The sequence below is a fragment of the Etheostoma spectabile genome, chromosome 18, assembly GCF_008692095.1.
Source record: "Etheostoma spectabile isolate EspeVRDwgs_2016 chromosome 18, UIUC_Espe_1.0, whole genome shotgun sequence".
NCBI lineage: Eukaryota > Metazoa > Chordata > Actinopteri > Perciformes > Percidae > Etheostoma > Etheostoma spectabile.
The window spans coordinates 13,124,774-13,136,851 of NC_045750.1; the positions used below are offsets into that span (position 1 = coordinate 13,124,774).

General features: G+C 39.5%; 1 protein-coding gene across 1 annotated transcript in view; it reads right to left on the bottom strand.

The window, feature by feature from the left end:
- Nucleotides 1-4,076: 4,076 nt before the first annotated feature.
- The window catches only part of esrrgb (estrogen-related receptor gamma b), a 37,670-nt gene continuing 29,668 nt past the window's right edge, over nt 4,077-12,078 (bottom strand). The window contains exons 6-7 of the mRNA XM_032542920.1: nt 10,991-11,260; nt 4,077-8,284 (exon numbers count right to left, since the gene is read on the bottom strand). Coding sequence (XP_032398811.1) covers nt 8,040-8,284; nt 10,991-11,260 — 515 coding nt within the window. The 3' untranslated portion in view covers nt 4,077-8,039. The remainder of the gene's footprint in view (nt 8,285-10,990; nt 11,261-12,078) is intronic.

The following is a 12,078-nucleotide window of genomic DNA, read 5'->3' on the forward strand; positions in this document are numbered from 1 at the left end:
TGCAACTGCTGAATGTTTTTTTGTTTTAATGGCTCTGCAACCATAATGGATGATCACTGTCGCGGGTGAAGAAAAGCACTTTCCATCCATGTTATATAGGCATTCATGACATTTCTTGCCATAAGCAATTAGTGGTAGAAAAAATTTCCAATCCAAACACAACAGAATGTGCCTGTGACTCTTTACTGTAACTTTTGTTCATACTTCTTTCGATCATCTCTGGGGATTTCAGCAGCTGTCAGGACTCCAGAGCCTAGACGACAGCGTCTGGGAGTGGCTACGTCCCAGAGGAGCAGAGCATCTCCCCCCCCACCCCTTGTTTCTGCATGCTCAAGTTGTTTGAGAAATCTTGCAATGCAAATGTGGTACTTACCTTTGCCGCCCAGCAACAAAACTATGTCGCACTCACGGCGTTCTATGAAAGCCCTGATTTTGTCTGAGGAGATATAGAGGTGAGGAAAGGCAGGTAAACAAAGCATAATGTGGAGGTCAAATGCTAATGAGTGCTCCATTTGTTACGTCTGGCTTCCTCCAAAGGCAAAGTAACAACGTCAGAGGCGCCCAGACATAATAAATCATCCCAATAAATAATAAACTTTAAGATTCAGAGTGGACTTCATGGTATTCATTGTGCCACCTCGAATGAATTTACAGCCGAGTCCTGATTTCTCTCATGTGGCCCTATTTAAATTGTCCCATTTTAAGATGCATGCTTAAGACGGCAAGATGCTTGCAAGTCCATTTTCAGGCCACACACCCTACCATACAATTTCCATCTGCTCACTGGTTAATAGGGTAAGACCAGAGAGAATCCCACTATGAACTGTAATGTAACTTGCTATAGATGAGAGACAGGCCATAGTGCTGCAAGACTTGAACAGATGCAATGCCATGCAGGGTTTGCAGCTGTTGTGAGGCCTTAGAAAACCCACAGCTGTCCCATCTCTGTCTGCGTCCCCAAGTAGAAGGAGACTGAAAGATGGACGTGACTGATGAGATGATGACAACCCTAAAGAGGAGTGGATGAGGAGTATCCCAGGTAGTGAAGTGCACCATTATAATACACACCTGTTTGTTTTCTGCACTCTCTGCACTCCAGAAGTACCGTCACTCAGTCAGTGTGGCTGCCTATAGATGGCGCTCAATTCATTTTAAAAAACACTGGCCTTTCTCATGGCTGTCTATCACAAAGTGCCACAGACTGCATGGTGGTGGTGATGAGCTGCAGAGAAAGGCACCCTTACCTGTCCTTGAGCCAGGCGACAGAGAGAGAAAAAAAGAGTAGATTCAGCATGTATGTATGCTGTAGCCGGGAGCCATAAATCATGACCTTCTTCAATTCACACAGGAAGCATATTGATGGTTTCCTATCTCCTTCCCTCACTTTCACCTAGTTACATTGTCTAAGACAACACCACTCTGGGTAACCATGACTGACACTTTACAGCCTATTCTTCGGTGGACTCTCACCTCAGCGGCTGAATAATCCTCATATGAGGCAAAAGAAAGGAGTGTGAGTGTATGGTAGTAGTGGTGACAATACAAGGTTGCACTAACAGTGTGATCATAGATTTTCTGAAAGGTAACAAGGTTGCCTGATTAACAGACCGCAGTGTGACAGTGTCAATGCCCCTTCTAAAGCACCGGCAGGCCCGACGACTGGTGACGATTTAAGGAGAATAAAACATGGTTTACAAGATGGAAAGTTACTCTGAGGACAGTGGGCCATGCTCTAAATCCCTCCTAAACTACTGAAAACACAGAAAGAAATACTCGCAATCCTACGAGGAAAGAGCTGCAATGATGAGTATTGTATGAGACAAGTAATTATGTGATCTTATTTCTTTCTTTCTTTTCTTGCAGTTTTTTCTTCAGTGTTTTTTAGCGGCCCTAAGCCTTGTGCATCCCTTTTAAAAAGTTGCTCTGGCATCCTTAGAAGACAAAAATGTCTGCGTCAAAAGGCTGTAATCGTTGGCGGATTTTAATTGGGTTTCAATGGGGAAATTTTTGTCCTTGAGGGTCAGGCTGAATGTCTCTGTAGTTTGGCTACACAGTTGTTTATTATTATTATTATAATTATTATTATTATAATTATCATTATAATTATAGGAGAGGAAGTTGAACTCTTCCAAAATTTGAAAAGAAAACCTCACACCCTTGCCAAATTGCATGACATACTGCATGAATTAACACCGCCAAAAAAAGTTCCTAATGATGCATAAGGGTTAAGTGTCAATGGATGACACTTACATTCACTATACTAACGTACCGGTATTGCTGACGTACTGTGCAGACCAGTCCACAAGTTAATACACAGTTGTTATTGCCAGCAATAATATGGAGTGGCGGGCATAGCCGTGCCAAGAGAATAAATAAAAAAATGAAAAAGTGACAAGTCCATTTATTTCTTTAATTCAATCTTCTGTTGAGAGATGTTTTTGCTGGACATCATGTTTGATTGTGTTTAAGGGAATGGTTTGTGGCAGGCTGATTAAACACAGACTTACTCCCCCAACCCCTAAAGTTGAAAGCCTAGTAAATGAAATGACTTCCACAGGATTGCACCACAAAGGAACAGAGATGTGTCAGATGTGCATTCAGCCCGTGTTGTAGCCAACGCAAGGTCAAAAGGGACATCATGTAGACAGCGAACCAACTGACAGTCGGGGCAGGAGGATGCCGTTACACCCCAAGGCACCCTCTTGCTAAAGTGCACACAGACAGATGCACACATGATTGGTCACGTTAGGAACCATTTGACTGTACATTTAATATGCTGAGATCAGGACAGGGCTGTACTGTAACACTGATAGATGTGTCAAATGAAAGCATGAAGACAATGGCATTCACTATTATTTTGTTGATAACCATTGAATAAAAAATGTTCGCCAAAACATTTGGATGATATGGAGTTGCAAAAAGTAACAGCTCAAGTTGGGGGAACTAATAGCCTCTTATGCTTTGAAGGGAATGACTTATTGTTGAAGGGAAAAACAATACCTAAAAAAATGCAAATACAATAAAGAAATTTCACAAAAGTGTTTGTGAAAGTTTTACAGTATGTAGAAATGTTATATAGTCTATACATTTCTTTACAGTATAATAACCAAATACATTTTTTTGGAGCGTGTATCAAAGTGCAAATGTGATTTTAATTGAGTCTTTAATCTACTGTAGGTAATGTCAAAGCTCTGCATATTTTCTTATGTGAAAATTTCCAATAAAATATATATTTTGCTATATTATATAGTGTCAGTATTATCATTGAAGGGGGAAAACTTTTAAATTGTATTTACTTGTAAAAAGTAAAAAAAAAACATCAGTATTGTTCCACACCGGCCTAGGTATATATATATATATATATATATATATATATATATATATATATATATATATATATATATATATATATATATATATATATATATAAATATATATGTATTTTACTTATTTGGTATAGTCACATATTTTAGAGTTTATTAAACTGATGTGCAAAATGCTTTATAGACTCAAGGATACAGTTTTGTTGAGGGAATCCATGGCTTCAGTCATCACAAGGTACATCTATCCAAGCATCTCTGTAGATGCTGGGTAACAATCTGTACAAAAAAAGATCACAAAGGTCTTCCTCAGGACCGAGGGTTGGGGTTAGGATCTGACAAAGACCACTGTGATCGAAACATTACACGTCACGTTCATGTACAACATACAAGATAGCAGTGTGGGATTTTCTTTTTTGGTATCCATAAAGGATCTTGTTATCTTGATATATTAAGTCAAATGGATCAATAAATATGGTACAAACTTAATGTTTTGAAGATATATTTCTTCTCATGTTCGTTAACTTGAAGTTATTCAAAGAAATCATTGCAGTGATTACATAAACCATGTGATTTTATTGTCACTGTACATTCAGTGCACTCTTAGATCTGACTCACTCCAAAAAAAGCATATATTTACACATGGATACATTAGGCATGAACACAACAAACAAAACACAAGAAAATGTCACACAATACTGTCCAGTGAAACCCAGTGGTGGTTGGCTTTTTGCTTGTTAATCCCAAATTAATTTACATTTTTTCTTAATATCTCCCCAGGACTGTGTGTGCATAGTTACCCTGTACTATTCCAAGCATAGGGTAAGTTTATAATTATGAGCCAAAGCTCCCTTTTAAATTGATTCATATATCACAATTGCTAACATATTGCTTTTAAGGGGAGTAAACCTCTTGGGTAATCACGTCTATAGTACATACATCTAGCAGGGTCCTTTATACACTGCGGACCAGGGACGGCCAGGGAGGTTCCTCCATGTTTTATGTAAATCTCGTCATCTGAGTGCATGGAGATAAGATAAGTCCGCAAATGGAACAGCGAATAAGCAGCTTTCTCCTCCGAGGAATGTGTTCCCCAATTGCAGCAGGTTCATCTACATTTTTTTTAATACCCAGTCAGTGATGTCACTTTATTTCTGTGCCACTAATTCCCAGGAGGAACCCATGGCCCGTTTCCAAACCCAGTGTAATTTTCAAAATATGAATTGAGGTATAGGGTCTAGACTATTTCACTTGCTATACGTCCTGCTGTGCTGAACCAAAATGATGATAACATAGAGTGTGTGTTTCAGCATTGAGAGACACAAAGACACAGAAAGGAAAAAAAAGACATCCCACCTTAGACCAAATATAACGGACTCACAACTCATTACAGTGATTTATATTACGCAGCTATTCAGGTGGGCTCTAAGTGTGTGTGTTGAAGTTGCTGATAAATCATGGGAAATTCATTAAATGGGAAAAAAAAACAACGATCATAGTTATATTAATGCACAGCAACTACAGTATAGTATGGTGAAATATGCACAATAGATTTTGCAGCGTACACCATCTGTACAATATGTCCACATTGTAAACAAAGCACAACTAAATGTCTGATGCTCCACAACACATGGGGTGGCCATATTTGCCTTGCATAGCCCAGTGATCGTCTGTTATGAAACTATTACAGACACCCATGAAATCGACAAAGGTTTACACAAACCCTCCCCACTGTCAACCGAAATAAAATGTCTCTCGTCCCCAAGGTAGAGCCAAAGCAGAAATTTAATTGCTCCATTTCTATTGAGAATTTCAGCTGAGACAATTAGAATTAATTGGATGCAGTAGAACCATTTTAGAACTCTTGAAATAAATTAAGCATTTTTCTTTTATTTTCTAATATTAATTTGAGAAGCAGGGAAAGTTGGGAAACAATTAACTGTGATCAGTCTTCAAAGTGCACAGCGAAGGTAAGTGTAGAAGAGAAGTAATGGGTAAGAACGTACTTATTATTTAAAGCACTCTCCTTTAACCATGGTAATATTAAAAACATCACTTATTTTAGATAAAATAAAAGTTTTTTTAACACCATCGTAGGTTTAGAGGATGCTGAAAATGAAATGATGCACAGCTGGATGAGCAGCAGAATGAAGGTACAACCATTAATAATATACTATAAATAGCATCCATCAGGCTCAAAATGCAGTTTTATCAGTTTTCATAAGTATTAGAAGACATTACGCTTTGGTTTGCTACTGTACAGCAGTTATCCATCCCCTGGTTTTCAATTGGGGATGGTTTAGCTGGTTACACATTTGGGGAAGTGTATCATGGGAATTGTATTCTCTACGGTATTGGGTTAGAATTATCTATGCATTACATTACAGTGAATCAATAGCGTCTGTTCCAGTGGGGATCATTTCAAGTGTAGAAACTGGCTGTAGTTACTGGTGGCTTGGCTTTATGTATTCTTCTCGTCTAGGCAGAAGCTAATGGCACTTGATAACACTTTTGAAACACAACTGCTTTTAAAGTGTAGATAAGGGACAATATCTGTCTCACTAAAATCCTAAGAGCAGCTGCTTATTGTATTATTTTGATCTACTGGTAACGTGTATAACTATTACATTATTCTGATTGCTTTCTTTGAATAATTTGGCAATTGGCTTACAATTGTTAGATATTACCCTATACAAGTTTACTATCACTTCTGAAGTACACAGACTTTACACACAACTCAGTGTCATTGTTTCTAGACATGAATATACAGTGCCCGTCTAAACAATTGGCTCCTTCATCAAAGATAAAAGAGAAAAATATTTGTCAGAAAATACAGAACATTAGTGAGCCGTAATCTGAGGTCTGATAAATTCTGTTTCAATGCAGAGTAATTCAAGTTGTTCTCAGAAACACAAGTGTCATTATATCGTCACATTTAAAAATTTAAACCTGCAGTAAAGTCTAGCAAACAGTTTTAAAAGGCTGCCGTCTTAAATTTTAACAATCAAGGAGACAAAGGGACTCAAAACCCTCAGTTTTAAAAAAAAGGGATTAGTTTTATTTGAACTTGCCATCTTGAAACTCAAATGGATCACAAGGATAAAAAGGAGACATCTGTCAAACTTAAGCTGTGGCAGTTCTGTCTACTTGCATGCAAAAACGTCTATTGGCCGTTAATGTACGGGGGAATTCTGGCCTAGCTGACATAGTTTGAAAGGGGAAAGATTATGCCCACTTTGAATCCATTTATAAAGACGTTGGGCCATTTGTTGAGTTTTTTTTCCCTCACTTATTCTCAGTTAGTTGGAAATCTTAATGCCCAGCAACAAAAGACTCAAAATATACTCTCTCAGAGCCACAATGTTTAACCTGTAGTCCACACTGAGAACAAAATATTTAAAAAAGTTGTTTAGATGCGATCATACAGACCATATCACACAAGACTTTGACAAAAAACAAAACAAAAGGACTAATGTGACAGCTGTGGAATTAATGCTATCAATATAGTGACACTTGTTTGAGCATACAACCTAAACAAAGGGGTGTGGAAATTAGAAAAAGCAAACCTATACAATATAATGCAATCCAATACCGCACCATCACAAACTATGGACTGAAAAACGGCCAGAGAGTTGAATCAGCACCTATGTGACACAAACTGAACATTATAAACTTTACAAAGGTAGTATTTATTGCAGGCCTATGAGGTTAAATACACATCATTTTAGATTGCATTAAATTGCATAGATGTTGCGGTTATTGTACCTACGTATTTAAATAAAATAAATGTTTTAACAAGCCATAATTTAAAATTCTCAGCGCATAATATTAGCTTATCATGTGTATTTTTCACAGTATGCTTAGTTGCCAATATTTCTGTATGACACTGAACACAGAAAGAAGTGAGGAGGGCGTTTAGTGTCCATAAGCAAAAACCACTGACTGACACTCAGAGGCTACCAGACAGAGCTTGCTATTACAATCCCCATTATTGCCACATTATTCACAGATGCTTAGTGCAAACTCTTTGTGAACTCTGATCGCCAGCCAACCATTGTCCTTCTGTAAGCACCAAGTTGACTCTAACCGCAGAGTCAATGAAGCTACTACGAGGTAAATACATTACAAGGAAAATCGAGTCCTACATGGCGGGTACCGCTTTCTTTGATGACAAATATAAGAATATGTCTAGCAATTCTCTCACCACCCTCCCAGTGCAATTTCACACAATATACAGTACACATATTATATGTAGACCAGTTAGAGACTATTGCTTTAACAACTGAGATTAGAAAATATGGAAGAAAGAACCAAAAACACATAATGTGGCTACGTAGCCGTACAGTTCTTCAGGACATTTATATTGACACACTTCCATCTTGAGATGAAAATAAGATAAACAAATTCACAGAAGCTTCAGGTGATATAGAGCATTGGGTCTCTGGTTATAACAAGACCTCGGTTGCCTGATTTCTGTACACAACATCTTTATATACATTATCATGATCCCATGTCAATCAAGTTATTATTCCCCCTATTCAAAACTATTTCAAGTCCCTTTTTCTTTTATGTGTATTACCATTTAAAAGTGTTAACATGACTCAGTAGTCCAAGCTTCATCCTTTCACTGTCAATTGGCACACCACCTTTATTTTTGATGGGCTGACCCTCGCCTCCCATTGGGTGATGCTGCTGTCTTTCAAACATCTGGCCCAGGTGTCAAGCCTTGGCCTCCAACATCTCGAGGAATAGTTTGTGCATGGGGACTTTGCCCTGCATTTTGATGCTGTAGAAGTGCTGAACCGCCTTAGTGGCGGTCTGACGGAGCAAGGGCAGTGTCATTAGCAGCTTGCCTGCCCGTCGAGGGTCCTCAGGATGCTGGGAGCCTTCAAAGTCCTGCAGAGCCTCATGGAGAGAATCCTGGAGCCTTTGGACGGCCTCGATATTCTCTATGTGCATGGAGTCTGGAGCAAGATGGGTGGAAGGGAAGGATGGAAGGAAAAAAGAAAAGATTGTTATTCATACTTCAAAGCTATAACTAATAAATGTGTTAAATGAAAAGCAAACATTTTGTATTGATCTGCAGTTTGACAAATGCAACAACAGCTTTGTGTATTGCAGCAGCATTGGCTGCCTTTACATTCTGCAGCCTGTCTTTGCAAACATGCAATCTTGGAGAAAGGTTTTCTCTTGGTAGTAGTTAATGACGCTCCTTAAATAAATGCCTATGCATGGCCAGGACTCTAGGGAGAGAGAGGGAGAGGTACTGTAAGTCTGTATAAATATACGATGAGACAGGAAAAAGATTCATTTCTTTGGGTATCATGGACCACATACATCCCCCCTGCTAATGAATTCAGATGGCTGCATTACTAGGATATCGTTCAGCTGAATGATGGCGGCAGATGGCCTTCATTTCCATAAGAAAGAGCAGTTGGCCCCCTTATGTATAGGCTCTAAAATAAAACCAGTTGAGACTTATTAAAAACTGCTCTGTATATACAAGTCTACAAGTCAGGGGGAAAAAAAACAAGCTTGTCCTCCAAAGGACAAGCTGACAGAGAGCGTTGTAATGGACAAGCAGTGGTTTGCTTTCAGCCAATTTCACTGCACAGACTTACAGGGTCTGGCCTAATCTGTGTATGTATCATATCCACAAAACATTTACTGATAGATACAATTGTGCAAGGCAAAATGGTAATTCAATTCAGTATTATAATTGAATTGAAGCAATGCATCTTGGTATATCTAAGAATAAGAGCGACTCGTCTCGTCCTATAAACGCACTGCATTCCTGTAGCTTATCCAAATGTGGCTGCTGATTGAAGTGTGTGAGGGAATTAGATCAGCTCTGCTATGTGTCATGAAAGTTGTGGAGTGAAGTAAGACCGTGTATAAACATGTAAATTAAGCAGAAAAAAATGAAAGTACAAGGCTAATTATGTTCCTAACTGACTGATTAAGTCTCTTTTACCAGTCGCCTTCTGTGTAAATTGCATTTCTATCTTGGGAAATTAACTAGGCTATGTGGACCGCACATGTGTTCCAGCTCTCTTCATTTGAAACCTTCATGTTAATACTGATCTGATCCTCCTTTGGCTGTGTGAACATATGTGTGTGTGTGTTTATGTTTGTGTGAGTGTGAGTGTGTGTGTGTGTGTGTGTGTGTGTGTGTGTGTGTGTTTGTTGTGTGATTGTAAAGCAGAGACAGAGGAGAAGGGAGATCGCAGAAGGAATGTGTTTTCAAATGTGTGTCAGTGTGTGAGAAATGTGTGTAAAAGCACAGGGAGAGCGTCTCTTTTCCTGTGTTGTGTGTGTGTGTGTGTGTGTGTGTGTGTGTGTGCGTGCGTCTGAGGTGTTTAGGGGCGGAATGCAAAAATAACTTTGAAGAAACAATTTCCATGTAATCCGTCAGCAGCCTGGCGTCAATCCCGTCGATACTCCGCTAATTACAAAATCAATGGCCATGAATTTCCACAGCTGTCACACCCACAGGACCCCAGGAGCCGAAGTTGAGACTGTGTTCAAACGAGCCAAAGCTGCCCTTTCGCCCTCCCTGAGCCTTCCTCTCAACCCCTGCCTTCCTCTCTCACACTTCTCCCTTACCTTTACATCACTGTCTTTCCATCAACCCCCCTTACCCTCCAACTCTCCGATCCCATTTATCCTCCCCTCTCTCCACTCTCCCATGGAGAGTTTGTCATCAGAAGACTAAAGCTCTGGGCTCAGCATTTTTCATTTTTCAGTCAGGCAGGAGAAAAGACTCCTAACAGGCATTGATTAGTGGGGGGACAGGCCCAGTCTCATGAAAAGCAAACTGTCGATACGGGCGCAGCATCTTCACATTGGAACAAACGAGGCCCGTCGCTCCCCAATGCTCATTCCACTCCACTTAACACATTTTATTGACAGCCCCTGTTTTCCTAATGAAATGCTAAATATATCTCCCTCGGCTGTGGCGCGCTGGCAGCCACTGTTATGGAGATGGAGAGAATGAGAGCACAATGTGACAGACACACACACACACACACACACACACACACACACACACACACACACACACACACACACACAGAGTGTTGAATTAAACGACTATGCTCCTGACCTTTTCGTCCCCTCTTATCAGGTATCCTTCAGCATGGACGTGATCGGCTCACCAGATATAGACAATCACTTGACATTTTTTTTGCTTTATTTCTTTGTTAGGTTTAATTAAATGCCAACTATCTAGATTTTTGTAAGATTTAACGTAGAGATGTACCTTTATGTCTAGCTCATGACACCTTTGTGTTTGCAGAGAAAAATAAGATAATACAATATTTGCAATAAAAATACAAGTTCTTGTTTAGCCCAGTACCTAAACCAAAAGTAATCTAATATACACAGTCTTTGTTTTACAGTGTCAGCCCTGAAATATTTTCTAAAGTATGCTTCCTTTCATTTTCACTTTAAGAAGCTTTAAAGTTGAAAAAAACAAACAGGAAAATCCAAGACTCCATCAAATTAAAGTACTGTTAATGTGTTCACACATTTCCCCAAAACTCAAAAAAGTATTTGGTATATTTGGAAACTTTGCTAGATCTACTACAATTATTATTTAAAATAAAGTTCTATTGTTTGGCTGCATTGCATATAGCGACCAACAATGTAATTGAGGAGGATAAATATACCCGAGTTGGCGAGGGCGATGGCTTTGAGCGTGACAAACTCTTCCTTCTCCATGCGCAACTTCTTGTAGCGCCGGACAAGAGGCAGGATGGCGACATGCAGATCCAGTAGGCCTGAGATCCTCGCCTGCTCCTCGTCCACCACGTAGTCCTCTGCGTACACAATCTCGTCTTCGCAGGGCAGCGAGCGAAACACGATGCTCAGCACCAGGATCTCCATCCAAGCACTCTGCAGTAGACTCATCTGGTCTGCCAGCGAGAGAGTGGAAAAACCTGCAGAATTGAAAGATTTTGAGATTTTCTTTACCGGTTTAGCTGCACTTACACTGTATAACCACATGACAAATCACAAGATCAACCCGTTAACCTCACTGCACTGTAAGACTTCAATATGTTTTATGGGCTGTGTTTACAGCCCTGTATATTCCGCAGAGAAGTCCAACTTGAAACAATAGCCGATGACTGAATGTGGTGGCTTAAGGGAAGAATATAAATCAGTCAAGTATGGAGGCCTTTGAAAGATGAGCTATGGCTGCTTCAACCGCAAGACACCGCTTAGTGAGGACAAATCCACTTTTAAACCTAGCCATCTCTTCATGGCACTAAAGAAAGAACATAAAACGAATTCTGAAATTAAACTGACTAAATTAATGGGTTGAAATCAAAGTGGCCACAGTCACATAATCATTTTTTCTAGTCTGTGTCACCATCTGTCATAATATGAAGTTATCCATCATAAAACATGTAAAACTCTCCTCAAATATAGCGGATTTCATCGCTCAAACATTTTTTGGCTATCATGCCTTCATCAGGGTCGTTTCATTTGTCATGTGAACTTTCAAGGAGTTTGGAATTTATAAAGGCCCTCACTGACCAAAATTAGATACGCAACATTTTTGTTTTTGCCCCCATTTTTCATGAGCTGAACTCAAAGATCTAGGACTTTTTCTATGTCCACAAAAGGCCTATTTCTCTCAGATATTGTTTACTGAGGGGATGTCCGAAAATTAGTGAGTATCTGGTGTGTGTGACCACCATTTTCCTCACGCAGTGCAACTCATCTCCTTTGCATAGAGTTGATCAGGTTGTTG